This window comes from Oscarella lobularis, chromosome 6, assembly GCF_947507565.1.
Source record: "Oscarella lobularis chromosome 6, ooOscLobu1.1, whole genome shotgun sequence".
NCBI lineage: Eukaryota > Metazoa > Porifera > Homoscleromorpha > Homosclerophorida > Oscarellidae > Oscarella > Oscarella lobularis.
Window position 1 is genome coordinate 2,104,017 of NC_089180.1, and position 16,687 is coordinate 2,120,703.

At 46.7% G+C, this 16,687-nt stretch overlaps 4 protein-coding genes and 1 long non-coding RNA gene across 8 annotated transcripts; 1 reads left to right on the forward strand and 4 right to left on the reverse strand.

Moving 5' to 3' along the window:
- Positions 1 to 1,164: 1,164 nt before the first annotated feature.
- On the forward strand, positions 1,165 to 2,044 carry LOC136188159 (collagen alpha-1(XXIII) chain-like). Its single transcript, XM_065975892.1, has 6 exons — positions 1,165 to 1,310; positions 1,438 to 1,491; positions 1,544 to 1,675; positions 1,726 to 1,779; positions 1,858 to 1,911; positions 1,961 to 2,044. The coding sequence occupies exons 3-6, from the start codon at positions 1,556 to 1,558 to the stop codon at positions 1,997 to 1,999; spliced, it is 267 nt and encodes an 88-aa protein (XP_065831964.1). The 5' UTR covers positions 1,165 to 1,310; positions 1,438 to 1,491; positions 1,544 to 1,555; the 3' UTR covers positions 2,000 to 2,044.
- Positions 2,045 to 6,216: 4,172 nt separating this feature from the next.
- On the reverse strand, positions 6,217 to 7,357 carry LOC136187903 (peroxidasin-like). Its single transcript, XM_065975618.1, has 4 exons — positions 7,209 to 7,357; positions 6,819 to 7,100; positions 6,480 to 6,758; positions 6,217 to 6,416 (listed from the first exon to the last, which is right to left on the reverse strand). The coding sequence occupies exons 1-4, from the start codon at positions 7,276 to 7,278 to the stop codon at positions 6,256 to 6,258; spliced, it is 792 nt and encodes a 263-aa protein (XP_065831690.1). The 5' UTR covers positions 7,279 to 7,357; the 3' UTR covers positions 6,217 to 6,255.
- Positions 7,358 to 7,873: 516 nt separating this feature from the next.
- Positions 7,874 to 9,573, reverse strand: LOC136187904 (uncharacterized). The gene is made up of 2 exons (XR_010670027.1): positions 8,998 to 9,573; positions 7,874 to 8,941 (listed from the first exon to the last, which is right to left on the reverse strand). It is a non-coding gene; the product is annotated as an uncharacterized lncRNA (long non-coding RNA).
- A 1,568-nt stretch (positions 9,574 to 11,141) lies between these two features.
- LOC136187962 (tsukushi-A-like) lies at positions 11,142 to 13,522 on the reverse strand. Of its 4 annotated transcripts, none has more exons than XM_065975661.1 (16): positions 13,410 to 13,522; positions 13,194 to 13,277; positions 12,988 to 13,059; positions 12,875 to 12,936; positions 12,744 to 12,818; positions 12,620 to 12,691; positions 12,489 to 12,560; positions 12,371 to 12,432; positions 12,245 to 12,322; positions 12,116 to 12,187; positions 11,917 to 12,066; positions 11,756 to 11,830; positions 11,621 to 11,695; positions 11,497 to 11,565; positions 11,375 to 11,446; positions 11,142 to 11,310 (listed from the first exon to the last, which is right to left on the reverse strand). In XM_065975661.1, exons 9-16 carry the CDS (start codon positions 12,316 to 12,318, stop codon positions 11,250 to 11,252), a joined length of 648 nt encoding a protein of 215 aa, XP_065831733.1. In that variant the 5' UTR covers positions 12,319 to 12,322; positions 12,371 to 12,432; positions 12,489 to 12,560; positions 12,620 to 12,691; positions 12,744 to 12,818; positions 12,875 to 12,936; positions 12,988 to 13,059; positions 13,194 to 13,277; positions 13,410 to 13,522; the 3' UTR covers positions 11,142 to 11,249. The 4 variants fall into 4 exon arrangements, with proteins under 4 accessions (XP_065831733.1, XP_065831732.1, XP_065831734.1 ...); XM_065975660.1 differs by having other exon boundaries at positions 13,361 to 13,512; XM_065975663.1 differs by having other exon boundaries at positions 11,143 to 11,290; positions 11,347 to 11,446; positions 13,361 to 13,512.
- LOC136188163 (phospholipase A2 inhibitor-like) lies at positions 12,367 to 12,954 on the reverse strand. The gene is made up of 5 exons (XM_065975896.1): positions 12,875 to 12,954; positions 12,744 to 12,818; positions 12,620 to 12,691; positions 12,533 to 12,560; positions 12,367 to 12,432 (listed from the first exon to the last, which is right to left on the reverse strand). Exons 1-5 carry the CDS (start codon positions 12,952 to 12,954, stop codon positions 12,367 to 12,369), a joined length of 321 nt encoding a protein of 106 aa, XP_065831968.1.
- Positions 13,523 to 16,687: the final 3,165 nt, after the last annotated feature.

The following is a 16,687-nucleotide window of genomic DNA, read 5'->3' on the forward strand; positions in this document are numbered from 1 at the left end:
AACGACTTGAGGGTCATGGAATTACAAAGAAATTGGCTGATGAATCCGGGTTTGACTTTTTCGGATATACACAGCGCTGAGTTCTGTAATCGGTTCTCGCGTGTAGTTGGATTCATACGAAGCCCATGAGATCGCGCGAGATGAATCAGCTTTTTGCTACCGAGCTTATTGACCAGTCGTCAAAGACTGGTAAGGTCAAAAAGGAAAAGGAGGAGACGCGAAAAAGTAATGCAAGACCAAGGAAGGTTAGTTGGTATCTATATAAGATAGTATAAGAGATTTTACTGGGTTATTTCCTAGGTCAGGTCCACGTCGCGAATCAAGAGACGGCTCCTTGGAAGGCAAGAGGAGGTAAGGGCATTCAGCAACTGTGACTGCAAACAAAATTTTTTTGTTTGACTTTGACCTTCTCTCTTGCGACACAAGTCAAGATTCGGCCTTCACGCAGAGATCAAGGAGAAAGAAAAGCAGAGAAATGATCAGCAGAGCCGCTATTCACTCGACTGGAGCTAGACTATACTGTATGAATCCTATGGAGGATAGATAGTTGATGTACTCTAATAAAAAGGAAGAGCATGGAATCTTCTTCTGACATGACGGTTACGATTTTGGACTGTAGCAGCTTTCTTCAGTCCGAACGGGGAGGGCTTCACCGTTATTGGCTAGAACTTCGTTATTTAAGGCTCCGTTTCATTAAATTGGGTCCCGTTGCCTTGTATAGGGTTCCTATTCTATTTCTCGCTGGTTCTTACGTGAGATTACAGCTTTGTTGTCCCGTGGTTGTCCCGACCGCTCTTCTTTTCTGGCGATTCACTGTGATTTCGAGTTCCTTTTAGATTCCATTGACTTTAAGACTGCTATAAAAAGTGCTCCGACCTCTTATCGGAGTCTGCGCTCGCTCCATTCGGTCTCGTTCGACGGATTTTCGTGTGTGTGCTGTTACGGAAGTCTCGTAACAATACTCTAAATTTACGTCACCTCCGTTTGTCTACCAGAAAGCACCGTGCCCTAGCTGCGTGGTCTACGATTGTACTTTGCATACTGAGACACTAGAAAAGCCGCAAACTGGAAGTCGATCTCGCTAAAATGCGACGAAAAACACCCCCGTAAGAATCTTTAAAACGCAAAAGCGCACGCTAAGAGCGACGAAGCCCGTTTGAAGTCTGGAGCAAAAGGCAACATTCTCGAAGACAAGGAAGCTCTCCATTGTCCAGTATCTACGAAAGAGATTCATCGACGGCCTCTCCACACGTCGAAATGCGTCTGCACTTAGATCCATAGTGTGCAGCTCCCAAGCCCACTTCAAACGAGTAAAAGCACTGCAATAAGACGTTTTTTTAGGGCTACCCAGGTCATACAGGTCCGCAGGGTGTTCGTGTATTATGCTTAGGCTATTAGCTACTATATCAGTTGCTCGCCAACTTTACGCACTTCTAGGGACACAAAGGCGAAAAAGGAGCCACGGGTGTAACAGGAGATCGCGGACAGAAGGTGTGTTTGACTCGTTTCGGCGCTGGTAAATACTATAGACTAATCTGTGTAGGGTGAACAAGGGATGACAGGTCCGCCGGGGAGTCAGGGTAAAGAGGGACCTGCTGGCGTTGTTGGTCCGCCTGGACCAAGCTGCGTTGGCTCGCCAGGGCCTCAAGGGCCAAGAGGCAGCACAGGAGTTCAGGTGAGAGATTGTTTTATCTTTTTTGGTCTTCTTACATCACGTGATTCTAGGGATACAGAGGGCCACAAGGCACAAAGGGCATAAAAGGAGATACGGGATTCAAGGTAATTCTAAACGTTTTTAGAACAATTCAGGGATTGATCTTTGCTCTGGACATGAGATCAATAGCACTGTTTTTTTAGAGAGAACGAGGTCTGATAGGGCCGAGGGGAACTGAAGGAGACGACGGCAATCCGGTACACATAAACTAGTACTAAATTTCAAGATATTGGATAAAGCGACTAGGGTCCACCGGGACATCCTGGAGATAGAGGACTTAATTAAACGCTCCTTGGAAAGGTAAGGCTTCTGGATCCTTTTCCCCCCACCTGAGCAACGTTGCAGTATATAACCGCCATATAATCGGTTTGATTGAACAATTTCTTCCGATCGAACTCCCACCGCGCATCACGTCCCGACGCCTCGATCTTCGCCCTCATATCCAAATACGACTGCTTCCACGCATTGGCGCACTTCGTCTTAAAATCAAACAGCTTCTCAAGTAGAATAGTCCAAACATTGATAACGCGCTCAACACGCTGCGCCAATTCCCAAGCAATACGTTCCATAAGCGGAACCATGCGGTCGTCGCGATTATAATGACGCGATAGAATCCAAACCATGCGAAGAGCGTTCATGAGCGAGGGAAGCGTCTCGCTCACGACGCCAAAATTCGCACCGTGCGTCACGTTCTTAATTAAAGTGGCGTTCGAGCGTGGATAGAAATCGAACGTTGTCCTTCGCTTCCGTGTGATATTTATTCAGTTCGCCGAGATTGCATTCGAAGCTTGACAGAGTCGCCGCGTCGGCGGCTTTGAGCACGGCAAGAATTTTCTGCACTTTGGGCAGTTGGAGTTGCTCGGATAGAGCGCTGAGCCGCCGCGCTGCGCTCGCGCCAGAAATCGATTTCGGCTAGCGGTCCGTTGCCGGGGGGAACGCGTTTCAATTGTTCCTCGATCGCCACGGATATCTGCTTCTCCCATTTCTCCATCGCCTCTTATAACGACGTTACGAGATCGACGTCGTTTTGACGTCATGTCCGATGGATGAGGTCAGTATTTCGAGTCGCACTTCGCCTTTCACCCGATCGATCGTTCGTTTCACGTGCCTATGGAACTTATCTACGTTCATTATGAACTCGTCGCGAATGACGAGTCGCGTGTCCGTGCGTTCGGTCACGTGACTCAGAACGCTTGCCGATCGACCGGCACCGGGTGTCGTCGATCTCGAGGAGACTCCTCCTCCTCCTCCGGCAGCGACACCACGTTGCGCGGCGGCTTTGAGTAGACGAGATCGAAAAGACTTTCGAGGATTTCGAGTGGGGGCCCGTTTAGGAGACCGTGTTCGACTGACGTCACCATGACGTCGGGCGACGTGGGAACGGGTATGGCGTCCGGTTGGCGTTTGAGGACGTAGAACGCGCTGACGTTTGACGCCTCGTCGGGTAAATATTGCCACGTGATAAATAGTTTCGTTACTTTGCGAGTCTACAGTTACATATACATAATTCCCCGAACACCAGGGCGCGCGCGAGCGAAGCCCGCGCGCGCCCTGGTGGGAGGGGCTCTCAAACGTGATCGGCCAAAATCTCAAAGTGTTTGTCTGTCTGTCGGTCACGCTCACGTCACAATCGCTCTTAGGCCAATCACACACAAAGGTGCCTTTATGACATCACATTCATTGTGATGTCATACTCTCCCGTATATTTCACAGTGCTGCCAAAAAAGGTGACGTCACAGTAGATAGCAACCCCGGATAGGGTTCAATAGTTCCCCGAACAGCAGGGCGCGCGCGGGCGAAGCCCGCGCGCGCCCTGGTGGGAGGGGCTCTCAAACGTGATCGGGCAAAATCTCAAAGTGTTTGTCTGTCTGTCGGTATACCCTGACGTCACAATCGCACTTAGGCGAATCAGAGACACACAGGTGCCTTTATGACATCACAGTCATTGTGATGTCATACTCTCCCGTATTTAGAACAAAATGTAGATAAAAGGTGACGTCACAGTAGTTAGGAACCCCGGATTGTGTTTAAAACTTTTCAGGAAGGAAGTAGGCATATTATCAAGGATAAATACATAACGGGCACATAGCAATGAGCTTTATCAGTAACGTTCATAAAGGGAACACAGTTAAGGAGCACGTTGGGTTTGTCGTGCTGCGAGCGAAGCTCGCAGCACGCAAACCCAACTGCGAGCTGATAATGGACCTCGCGACACGATCACCCAAAGTGGCAGAGGTTAGGTTAGGGTTAGGAGGGGCATAGCTCTGTGTCGCCCTTACATAAGAAGTGAAATTGTCGGCTTTTGCAGAAAATAAAGCATGCCAACTCACGTTGGTTTGGCAGTGCGATGCAAAGTATGTAAATAGGCTTTACTAAAATTAGAGTAATAAGAATGTTTTGAGGGTGTTCGGGGATCCCATGATGGCTCACCAAAGGCCATCATTATCTAGTTTTCAGCATAACAGCACTGTTATATCTATGTCTGATAAACATAACGGGCATATAACAGTGAGCTTATTAGTAACATTTATCAAGGGAACGCAGCAAAGGAGCACGTTGGGTTTGTCGTGCTGCGAGCGAAGCTCGCAGCACGCAAACCCAACTGCGAGCTGATAATGGGCCTCGTGACACGATCACCTGAAAAAGTTGGGCTGGGGAGGGGTAGCTCTGTGCGCATGACAGGTCAAATTAGCTAATTGTAGGATTTTGCGGAAAATAATGCATGTCATGGTTAGGCAGTGTGATGCACCTTATGCACATCAGCTTTCCTAAAATTAGAGTGACAGATACCGTGCTGAGGGTGTTCGGGGATCACATGATGGCTCACAAAAGGCCATCATTATCTAGTATACTGGGGATATTCACAGTGAATATCAGATAGGAGAATGGCTATGTTTCTTATCGTATCTATGTTGTTTATACCTCTTGCATTACTATGGGTCTTTGTTCGTCTCGCTCCTGGTCGTTTTCTTGTTGGGGCGCTTCGGTTTCCCCGTTCGGGGCTCCGGCTTCTGGCTCTTCGGTTTGGGAGGCTTCGGGGGCTTATGTCGGTTGCGTTTCGGTTGGTTCCGTTGCTCGTGGATCGTTCGTCGGCGCGTTCTGTTCCGAAGAGTCGTCTGCTCCCGAATCGGATCCCGGATGATGGGCCAGATCTACTTCGACGCGCCAAAGAGCGTTTTGCGTGCTTGCCTAGCTTTATTTCGTACAAACTAGAGAATGATGGCCTGGTGTTGGCCATCAATGCAAAGCCTCCCACCGCTTACAGTACGCGAGCGCCTTAGATAATGTGCGTCATAAAAAATTCACTTTATTATCAAAAATTCCCTAAACAATTTTTAAAACTGCCTCGTGATATTCCTCTGTGATCACAGATTCCCTTGTGATCACAGATACCCTGATTCCTCTGTGATCTACCCTGCGATCACAGATTCCTCTGTGATCACAGATAACCCCTCGAAAGTGGGCCAACATTACAAAGTACTTTTTATGCGAGAGTGGCGTTCCTTGCGCCTGAACCGCAAGCGTCGCTCGCGCTAAACAAAAGGGAGACACTTACCCCTCGAAAGTGGGCGTTCCCGCCAACGCTACAGAGTACTTTTTTATGCGCGAGTGGCGTTCCTTGCGCCTGAATCGCAAGCGCCGCTCGCGCGCAACGAATTGAAGACACTTATTGAAATTGTCTTGGACCATTTTTAAATTTTGGACGATTTATCCGGCTGTAATTAAAGCTACGGGCTTTCATAACGTTTTAGTAGTATGGGTCGGCGATAGGGGAGTGAGGGTCGGGGCCGACCCATGCCGACCCATGTGGGCAGAACCCTGTAGAAGCACAGTACATAAATTGTTATTTAGCCTGCTGCCAAACAGTTTCTCAAAGCCTACCGCTACTCTTGCCACGGTGCAACTATCTCTGGTGCAAGGAAGCTGTTCGGATATGTGCGTGGGCAGGAGGTGATTGATCCACTATCACCACAAATTGACTTTGCGTCAGTTACCATCAAAGAGCTATTGAATGCAAGCAGAGCCAAGCAACATTGTCAGCGTTTTTGTGATAAATTCTAGTATAATAACTCCTCGCGACGGTACTCCTCCTATTCGTTTACCAGACGACCGTTACGTCAGCTACATGACCGTGCTTTCACCATTTCCCTGACAACGGCCCAATCACCGTGGTACCACCAATTACGAAAAGCTTAATTAAAAAAACGAGCAGTCAGAGCGAGAGAAGTAGTCTACAGGTATCATCTCCTGATGGACAACGCTAAGACGTTACAAAAGTGCAAACTCGTTCCTAGAAAGATGATTCGAATTGGGCGATGTTTGATCTGATGAAGTTACTGCGCGACCTTCGACATTTTCGGGCGTCGCCGCTTGCATGAGACACAAAGGAAGCGAAGAGAAATTCACGCGGACGCGGAGGAAATAGTGAATCGCGAACAAGATTAAAAAATTGACGCGTCGTCGACGACTCATCTACCACCGGAATACTACAACGGCGAGGGTAATGTAATGCCGTTTCCATGACGTCGAAAGTGGAAAACCTACGCTTTCCACCTTTTCAAAACTAGTATCACTATAAAAATAGCGCACAGTAAAACTAATCCACCCACAGACCCAGCAATAATGACAATTAGTTCTCGGCTTCCATCACCTCCAACAATGACGGTCTCAGCTGCAACATGAGAAACCACAGAAGTAGGATCTAAAATAAATAAATAAATGATTAAATAAATAACAAAACAATCCTACTTCAGCTCTCTCTCACATTCGACTATGACTTTAAGATTCGTATGCGCTTTAAAGCTCCACTGTGAATTCTGCGCGTAACACTCATACTTTCCATTGCGCGCTCGATTCGCTTTGGGCACGCGCAACTCCTCCCGATACGTTCCCCCGATAGAATAATTTGAATTCGACGATACTATGGGAAGCGAGTTGAAATACCAATAAATCGTTACGCCAGTTGGCTTGTCGACAGGACAGCGCAATATTGCGTCTTCCCCCTCGCGAACCGTGTCGCTTTGAGGCAAAATTGTGAATCGATCTGAAAGAGAAAACCGGTTACCGGTATGCACATTGCCTATCCGCCCGCCGCGAGAGGAACCTATGACGGGTAAATACGCGTGAGCGCTGATGTTCGTTCCATCGGCGGTCGTCGCGTGGCAATAATAGTCGCCTTGATCTTCCATTGTAACCGAGAGGATATTCAAACGCGTCTTGGCTGTGTTGTAGACGTAGCGAAAGCCGCTGGGAACGGGGGTCGTGGGACCGATCGTCCACTTGGAAACGACTGGCTTTGGCGCCCCGGTGAGAATGCAATCAAACGTCGCCGAACCCGACAGTTTGACGTCCTTCGAACTCAAGCGAACGCCAATAGTATAAGGGTCTATAAAGAGAAGGGACGGACAGTCAGGAGGACGTTTGGCGTTAGGGAAGGTTTTCTGGGCGAGTTTTGTGCGATCCGCCTATTGCTAACTCGAGATGTACGTCTCACCTGAGCCCGTTGAGCTTGAGACGACTGAGCCGAGGAGACAGACAAATTGCGCGTAGATGCACCGCATCATGTAGCCAGGGATAGAAGAGAGATGTAGCTAGTCTGTCCAATGACGTGAAGAAAAAGAAGCTTTTGATGCGCATGCTCGCCGTCATAATCAGAATTAGCCAATCAGAATTAAAAGACGTCCTTACCCACATAGTCTTATTGTGCCGTCCTCTGACCCAGCACTGCCTGTGCTCATTCCATTTTACCTGTTAAATAATATTCTAATTTCACCAAAATAGTCCTAATCAGTGTCTGCCTGAAAAACTTCTCATTCAAGTCCTTCCAACACAGAGGTAATTCTCATTTCAGGACCTCTCTTTCTCTCTCTCTAAGGCCCCGTTCCCTATTGGATTGTGCGCAATACGTGGGGCACTGGGTGGGAATTGGACGGCTACGTGTATATCAAATACGAAGGAAATCTGTGCGGTAAGGCGATGAGTGCTTCCGTGATAGTGAAATAAGAGATAGGTATTAGGAATTGCTGAACAAGTTGTCTGGGTTCTGGAGACGAGAGGTGTCAACTTATAGCTTTCACCGTCACTCGGACCTCCGACTTCATTGTCGCATCGCCTTTGTTTTGCGCAATAATCGTTATGTTGTATTGCCGATCACCTTCGTAGTCTAAAGTGAATTTTGTCGTTATCACGCCGGATGCTCTGTTTACGCTGAATCGTGCAACGTTCGCGTTCCTCACGCAGAAAATACTCGATGTCGCTAAAATACGCCGTCGTCCGCGTCTGTCGCTTTCACTTGACCCACGACGGCATTCGCCTGCGCTGCCGGCACCTCGAAAACATATAAATTCTTTTGAAAAACCGGCACGTGATCATTGACGTCGCGAACAGTTATGGATACGTTGGCATAGGCGACGTGCTATCCGTCCGTGACTCGCACTTCAACTCGTACAATCGAAGCCAGTTCTCGATCTAAATTCATTAAAGTCGTTAGCAGTCCCGACGATTCATTAATAGCGAATGCCTTCGCAATGAAGACGGATGAACGGAATTGATGGAATACCCCAGCCGACTATCTTTATCGACATCTAGAGCCGTCACCTTGACGACGGACACGCCGGCTCCTTCGCTCTTGGCGACGCTCGCCGAATAGGTCACCTGATCGAATCGCGGAACAACGTCGTTGCGATCTTGAATTATGACGTTGAAAACGGAGCTCGACGAAAGGGGAGGATCGCCACGATCCACGGCGACGATAGTCAACGTGAACTCGTTCTGAGCCACACGTGGTCTAACGTCTTACTAACAATAATTTCTCCCAGTGTGTCGATATCGGCGAGTGTGAGAATCGACGTGCAAACCGCGCGCATCCCCCGGATTGGTGAGGGATAACTGAACCATGACTAAACCTTTGACGTATCCTTCCGGTAGATATCCGTGCGTCGCGTTGGAGTTCTGGAACCAAATCGATGCGCGGCGCCTCGTCGTTCGCGTCCTGAATGAAAACGCTCACGATGACGTCCGTTTCAAACGTACTCTCGCGAGGATCGCGAGGATTGTCCTTCGCCTTGACGAAGAATTCGTATCTCGACGACGCTTCCGCTTCGTATGAGACCCGTTTGATCGATTGTCGATTACGAAGTGGGTTTTCGGACGGCCGTACGAGTTCGTCAGTCGATAGCCTGAGGTGACGTGACCGTTGGGGCCCGCGTCCGGATCGCTAGCGAGAACCTAAGGGAAAAGAGAATTAAACATTAATCGGCGCGCTTTTTTTGACAGCTGCCAACCATGCAAGTTCCCTAATGAGCTTCGCGGTATTTCGTCTTATCGAATCAACGAATGACATCAAAGCCGCTTCCGTGTTTGTTATTAGCTCGATTAGCCTATTTAGGGGGCGACCATACTACTATGCTATACATACATGTACTGTACTACGGTCGAGATTCACAAGTTTGCTCGCGCGCGCGGGGGCCCCAAAACAGGGTCACGCGTACAGATTTCGTTCGCACGAAAACGTAGGCCACACAGATGGCTACTAGTAGCATGCTCGAAACAGACTCAACTCCCACACGAAGACACGCGCGAGACGTCCTCCTCCACTCTCACTAAGAGGTCGTGCGAAACAAAGTGATTTCCTTTTTCACATTCGTAGCCGTCGATCTTGTCGACGCAAGTTCCGTTATTGAGACACGGACTCGACGTACATTCGCCGCGCAAAGTCGCAGCGGGGTCCGGCCGGGCACATTCCCACGTTTGAGGCTACAGCGCAGGTCCGTACGTTCCGCCGTTTGCACACGAGCTCGCGCGACAGTCGCCCGGCGGCCACTCGCACCGCGTCCCGCTATAGCCGTCGAGACACTGGCACCACGGATAATAAAATAGAGGGATTAGAAACGCCAGTGCGCTAAGCTATGTTCGTCATACAGATGCGTGACACGGCACGCCCCCTTAGTCTCGTCCGTCCCACGTACATTCTCAGTGCTACTGAGAGAAAAGGACATCCTCTGTGCTGTCTATTTCACTGCAAAATCGCTGCCAGAATGTTAGTAAACGTATTTGTGATTGATTTTCCTTCGGTTTAGCCGCCGATACTGTCGATTTCCACGCTTTTCGCGCTCGCAAGCACTTCTGGGATTATCCCGTCTTCGATCTACGTCGCGGACGACAGAAAACGTTAACTGTTGCTAGAATTGCTTACTGCACAGTGTTATTGCGTGTTTTCGCGTAGATTCCTCTTCGTGTTTGCCCGTTAGGGACCATTTTATCGAAATTTTTAGGCTAACTTTCTGGGATTGTTTTAGCTAAACTAAGCACCCTCTCAGTGTAGCCGCCTGATGACCTTATCCATCTAGCTTTGTTCTAGTGTGTTCGGCATTGCAATAGCATGGGTCGAAGATGAAAAAGCGTTGAAAAAATGTCGAGCTCAAGCGGCGGGCAGAGGAAAAGGTTCGACCTGCGAGGCCATAATACAGTAGTTTGCTGGGCAAGAAGATGCCATTGCATCTGACAGGCCTTTAGACGCCACCAGTAAACAGTGAAATTTAATTTGGAAGAATCGATTGAAACCATTGGAAAATGGAAAATTAGACGGGAGTGGTCCAAAGAAACTAACGCTAGAATAAATGTCTGCATGATATTAGCTGATATAGGGTGCCCGCCAGTGTCACGTAGCGGCAGTAGCGGCACTGCTTTCTCATTTACGTCCGGGAATTACTGGCACGTGACCGTGTCGCGCATCTAACCCACTAGCGTACTTGCGTTTCTAATCCCTCTATTTTATTATCCGTGCTGGCACTCGAACCCGTTCGCTCGATCCGAAATAAATAATTAAATACATCACATGACTCATAAAGTATCCATAAAGTATCCACAAAGTATCATGTCGCGATTCTAAAAAGAGACTCTGCAAATTGCATCAATTTTATTTTATAAACCATCATCCTTGATGCCCCCTAGCATGAGGCCTAGCAAATCTATCACACCAATATTTGAACGCCAATAAAAATACACTTACAACGAAATTACCAAATTATCATCATTAAACTTGGGTGCGCGCGCGCGACCGCCCGGATTTCAAACCGACGTCTCCCGCAACATAAACTGATCCGGCTGACTGAATCGTACGACGTCGGGTCGCGCGCGTTGCCGGCGGCGTGGGCGTGGCATCGCAATGATGATGTGATGCTGATTCTGATGCTGATGCTGATGCATGTCGACGAGCGTTGCATTTTCTCGTACGCCACTTTGTGCGTTAGTTCGTGACGTATGGAGACGTTTACGACTAAAGTACGACAGCTATGACGCTTACAGGCTGCCAAGACGTTCTAAATTGCATTGAACGTTAGGCACGTTTAGAAAAGAACTACGTTTCTTTGAAATTCTCGAGAGAACGGCAGGCTTACGTTGATAGGATGTCCCTGACTTAGCGTCATAGAGGTTGCTCTAAATTTTAACCCTTGCACGTGCTCCAGAAACACCGCACGCGATCTTGAAGGCAGAGTAATTGTTGAAACATAGATCGCGTTACAGACTGACAAAATCATCCATGCATACAAATGACGTCAGAAGTGACCGGTGTTCCTAATATGGCATTGCTTTGACTACATATAATCAATAAAAATTAAATTTGTACATACAATACATAATGATTAAATTATAGCGCACATCTGTTTAAGTTCCGGCGCCTGAGCGCACAAGTCGTCCTGAACGACCTCGATGCCCGTGATAGGGAGAAATCTATGAAAAGAAAATAATAAATACATGATTAATTAATCTCCCCCCCTTACAGAAATTCCAGATTCTTTTGACCGCGAAGTGGAGGCAGTTTACGCACGTAGGGAACGTTAGTCATTTTACTAAGAAATAAATAAATTACCAGTTAATCCATTATTGATTTATTGATTTATATACAATTCTTCGAGATTGGCCAGTCCGATGAAGAAATCGTCGGGCCAATAAGTCAGATTGCCCACGTGCTCCATGTATCTTAGAGAGAAACTCGAATAATTTTCCGTGTGCGTGTTTTCTAATTAGATCGGTTCTTACAAATATTTCAAACTGTTTAGATATAGGAAGGCACCTTTCTCTATCCTCTCCAAACCCTCCATTTCACTCAAAGACCTAGAGACGCAAAAATAAATAAATACATATATATAAGAATTTCTAATAAAATAAATAAATAAAGAAGTACTTAGATCTAATCTTACAGATATTGGAGCGTGTGTAAATTGGACGCGAAAACGTCTCGACGCAAAATCTTCAAATTTGAATTCCCCGTCAAATCGACGGCGCCCAACGTATCCTGGACTAGAAAAGCTCCCGGATCGAATCGTTCGATGTAATTGTAAGAGAGCATTCTGCACAAAAAAAAATAAATAAAAAAATAAAAAAATAAAATTCTCTTACAGCGTCATAAGAGAAGGAAACGCGGCAAACGTTCGATTGGTTATTATTCTCAGTCGATTCACGCTGAGATCGCTGAAGAAGGAAAATAATATTTATCTGTTTATTTTTCTTTAATTAAGTCTCTCTCACAGTGTTTGGATTCCGGTTAATTCTCTAAACAAGTCGGGCCGAAACGACTCGTCGTCTAATCTATTACCGCTCATCAACCTGAAGATAAATACATAAATAAAATAAATAAATCCATAAATAACTTACAGATCCTCCAAATTCGTCAAATCCCAAAACGCCTTGTCGAAAATCGTATGCAACTCGTTTACCTAAAAGAAATCGTAAAATAAATGATTAAATAAATATTTCGCTAATCGGTCCTCACAGCAATCGAAGCAAGCCAAGCCCCCGAAACGATTCAGGCCACACTTTTTGCAAATCATTAACGGACAGAATTCTGACAACACAAAAATTATAATTAATATAATAATTAAAGAATGCAAATATTCGACTCACAGAGTTTTCAGACTCGATAGATTGCTAAACAAACCCTCGGATAACACTCGAAGTCCATTGGAAGATATATTCCTAAAAATAATAAAAATTCTAAATCTAAACTATTTAGAAAATATAAATGTACAATGATTCTAATTTTGATAGAGACTTTTGAAACGTTCCAGGACGAACTGCTTTGATGCCGTTATTCGTCAAATCCCTGCCATGGAAACAAACAAATAAATAAATAATCAAAATAAATCGTTTTGCTCTTACAAAACTCTCAGCTCGGCAATAGGTCGATCGGGAGGTCGGTGACATTGTTCTCGTTCAGAAGTCTGCAATAAAGTTATCATTTTTTCGAGTGAGGCCCCCTTTGAGGAACTTACAGTGTCCTGACGCTCGTCAACGAATCGAAGGCCTTCGAACCGATGCGTTTGACGTGATTATTGCTAAGATCACTGCGGGAAGCGAACGAGCGGAAATTCGATTTGGGTCGACGGAACGCGAAGAATTCCGGGTGGTTTCCCCGAAAGGGCCCCCCCTCCGCCGCCGTTCGACAACAAGCGCCGAAAAGGCTCGCGAGGAAACTTACAGATACATGATGATGTTGTGAGAAAGATTCGCATTCCGAAAGAAATTGTCGTCGATTTCTTCGATTCGATTCCCTCGTAGAATTCTATCGAACGAGAATCGACGAATAGAAAAAAAAGCGCAAGATAATAATAATAAGAAGAAGAACAACACGAACTAGGGGTCTACTTTTCGCGTGGGGCGATCGTTCCGCGTCCGCGATGACTCGAAAACGAACCCCGGCCGGAATTCTGACTGAAGCGACAAATACCGGCTCGGTGGCGAGTCACCGAAAGCCGAACAAAAGAACGTGCCACACACACCCTCCCGTTTGGCCTGACCCTATGCCACGGTCACGTGCAAGGGTCAGGTGACCTGACTACGGGAGGGGGGGATGTGTTGCACCCCGCACTGTGGAGTGCGGCCCAATCACAGGCCGAGTTGTCTGTGACGTAGGGACCAATTAGCTGTTCTAACCGTTTACGCCCTCGAATGTTTTTATACGAGTAGCGATGAGTGATCAAGGTCGATCGCACGACCCAATCGTACGCGATCGTAAGCGAAAATGTGACGATCGTACGCGAAAGAAAGCAATGTACACGAAAACGACGAACTCCTCAGCTGCGTACGATCACCTAGACCGCGCCTAGACTTTCCAATTCTCCCCTAGTTGTCTCGCTTTTGGGATCTCGAAGCTATGACGTAGAGCGTCTCTAATAACTTAATTCGTTTAGTGCGTACCGCATGCAACACTTGGACCATGCGCGTTTGGCCAGACCCTTCCTCCCGAGCGAAGGGTGTGGCCTCCAGACTAGGCTATGCGAGGGCACTGGACACACCTGACACGCACCAAAAGAAACGACATAATGAGACCACCCCCGCATTGGTCAAAGTCACACGAGCTCCTCCCACAGCGGACATTAATCGATCTATTTTGGAACATCGCACGGACGCCTTGATAAATAATCCACGTGATATTTAGAATTGAAAGCCCGAATAGTAAGGCAAAAATGGCTCTCACTAAAATTTCTCAACTCGATGGAGAAGACGTGGAAACTGAAGAGAGGTAGACGACTGAAACGCGTTCTCCTCGGCAATGGATACCAGATCATCGATTTGACTAAAAAACTAGAAAAGCTTCAATGGCTGATTAGTTAATTTCCCGTGTAGGTTTCGTGGTTTTCGCGCTTTAAAATAGCCCGTATGTTTTTATTGCGGGGGTGCAGGTTCCCACGCGAAAACGGTCTTTACCATGCCGAAAAATGGTTCAAAAATTTAACGCTTAGCTGGTGGGCACGTGCCGGCTAGCGCACGGGCGTCGAAACGCGTTCAGCCATTCGCCCCGTCGAAGTCGTCTGTTTTTCGAGTGCGCGGATCCGCTCGCGTCCCGCGCGGATCCACGCGCGTCACGCGCGGATCCACGCGCGTCACGCGCGTACGGCTAGCCGTCTCGAGTGCTGCGACGATTACGGCAGACATGAGCGAGCGGATTCGACGAGCTGTTGATGCGGAGCTCGTCAAGGGGAGAATCGCACAAGACAAATCGAAAGAGAAGAACCGTGATGGAGAGCCAGAGAATCTCATATGACTGTGGAAACAGCGGTACCTAAATAATTCAATTAATAAATGACATGTGATTTTTCTCTTTAGAACATCCGTCTTGCTTGAAGTATAGCGACGAGTTAGTAAAGAGAATCATGAAGGAGCCGTGGCAATGCATTGAGTGCAAGACCTGTTTCATCTGTGCAGATCATCTCCTGCCAATGATGTATATAAAAAAGACAAGCTGTTTGTGTGGACGAGCAAGGTGCACTCACGTATGTATTAGTAATATTAATACTTATTCTTTCTATAGATTTATACAGTGTAAATTTGTTTTATGTATGTACGTACGGGGGATTCGTGGCACACGTGTAGTTGAGGCCCTTTGTTGTCGCGTCCGTTCTCAATAGAGTCAATGATCCATTATTGCAATTTTCTCTATAATTAGTAAACGCCGTAGTTCACTTTCAGAATACAGGAATTCCTCTGATGTACGCACTTGACGGGTTTACCGGGAGTAAGAGCAACGAGTGCTCCTAGGGGGTTCACTTTTTTCGGATCCAAGTTCGGCAACTCGTACAGACCAAAAAAGCTAAAGAGCACAGCATAAACTTTTCATACAACCAAGACTATCATATTAGCACCTCGTTCTGGAATAAGCGCTTCCCGTTGTGCGCGTTCCATTGAGCAGAAGTTGCACGAGTCCCGTCGAACCTGATGCGATCTGAAATCAATAATTAATTAAGCGGAGGCAGGACCACGTTTTAATAGTACAACCTGTGCAGAAGCTGCCGCCCAAAATGAATGCGTCACGTGGTTGGGACACGTCGTGGGATCGTATGTTCGACATTCCTGACGGATCGTTTTTTTATCCACACCTGCTCATTTTGTTAGGAATGTACCTAAATGATCCATGCATGCAGCTCTCATTCCTATATTTGAGAAACAGACACTCACGATGCCAAAAATTGGTCATTAGCGTAACAGTTCGCTCCTTGGAAGCAATACATGCTTTTGAGTTGTTCCGTTCCAGACCACAACAATGTCTAAAGTAAAAAAAAACGAGTAATAATGAATACGTTGACTGAAGGAGTGACGTCGTCTATCGAAACGGTCTAAAACACTATGAGGAAATTGAAAAATTGTATCGCGCTTACAATTTTCTTGAATTTCCCCTTCTGATGACTAATGATGACGTCAAAGATGAGATGAATCTTACTCTACATCTAACCCGGAAGTATAAGGATAGGTTCGGTCGTGGCATCGCTGTTTATGATAATATCTTGAATGAGGACGAATTGGATGAGCTGAGATCTTATCTGGTCGACTATCACGATACCTATCATTATCAGATACATGACGAAAGCACGGAAGAAGACAGTGACAACGTCCAATGGGTATCCGGACTTCCAGTAAGAACCTAAAAAATTAATAATAATAATAATAATAATAATAATAATAATAATAATAATCAAATTGTGTATTTATTTTAAAAACAACGGGTCCTATATATGGATCACTACTGCCCCTTTACGATGACCGCAATTGGCTTGAGAAACTATCGATTCTATTACTTGTTTCTCATTTACGTTCTTCTTGGTATTTCGTTTGCTGGACACTGTTGTTTCAATGCAGATGGTCGAGAGAGCGAGCCGACGAGGACTATTGTTTTGATTTGGGCACAAATAGCATCACGTTTCTACCAGTCGTCGTGGGATGGTGCAGCATGGGAACTCTGCTTCTCTTCCAGACGTTTCTCCTATTGGGTGACATGTCGACGCGAGATTTTCTTCGACAGCTCGGCTCGGATCCGCCGTCGCTGGCCATCTGTTTGGGCAACATTCGTCGTGGACGTGCACTAGCTGCGTCGGACAGTCGACTCAATTTGCTTCTGTTGAAGTCGTTTGAGCGACGGTGGCATTTTTTCTTACCAATTTATCCTGCTCTGCAATTGGCGTTGAGCACAATGAGTAA

Bases quoted from the DNA above. Each gene is read 5' to 3' on its own strand.
- LOC136187962 (XM_065975661.1), bottom strand. From the start codon at position 12,318: ATGAGCGGTAATAGATTAGACGACGAGTCGTTTCGGCCCGACTTGTTT. The intron at 12,067-12,115 runs GTAAGAGAATTT...TTTTTTGTGCAG, and splicing joins TTTCCTTCTCTTATGACGCT to AATGCTCTCTTACAATTACA. The intron at 11,311-11,374 runs GTGCGCTATAAT...GATTATATGTAG, and splicing joins GCGCCGGAACTTAAACAGAT to TCAAAGCAATGCCATATTAG.
- LOC136188159 (XM_065975892.1), top strand. From the start codon at position 1,556: ATGACAGGTCCGCCGGGGAGTCAGGGTAAAGAGGGACCTGCTGGCGTT. The intron at 1,780-1,857 runs GTAATTCTAAAC...CTGTTTTTTTAG, and splicing joins AAGGAGATACGGGATTCAAG to AGAGAACGAGGTCTGATAGG. The intron at 1,912-1,960 runs GTACACATAAAC...TAAAGCGACTAG, and splicing joins AAGGAGACGACGGCAATCCG to GGTCCACCGGGACATCCTGG.
- LOC136187903 (XM_065975618.1), bottom strand. From the start codon at position 7,278: ATGATGCGGTGCATCTACGCGCAATTTGTCTGTCTCCTCGGCTCAGTC. The intron at 6,759-6,818 runs GTTCCTCTCGCG...TTTCTCTTTCAG, and splicing joins CGCGTATTTACCCGTCATAG to ATCGATTCACAATTTTGCCT. The intron at 6,417-6,479 runs GTGAGAGAGAGC...TATTTATTTTAG, and splicing joins TCTTAAAGTCATAGTCGAAT to ATCCTACTTCTGTGGTTTCT.
- LOC136188163 (XM_065975896.1), bottom strand. From the start codon at position 12,954: ATGATAACTTTATTGCAGACTTCTGAACGAGAACAATGTCACCGACCT. The intron at 12,819-12,874 runs GTAAGAGCAAAA...TTTCCATGGCAG, and splicing joins ATTGCCGAGCTGAGAGTTTT to GGATTTGACGAATAACGGCA. The intron at 12,692-12,743 runs GTACATTTATAT...TATTATTTTTAG, and splicing joins CTATCAAAATTAGAATCATT to GAATATATCTTCCAATGGAC.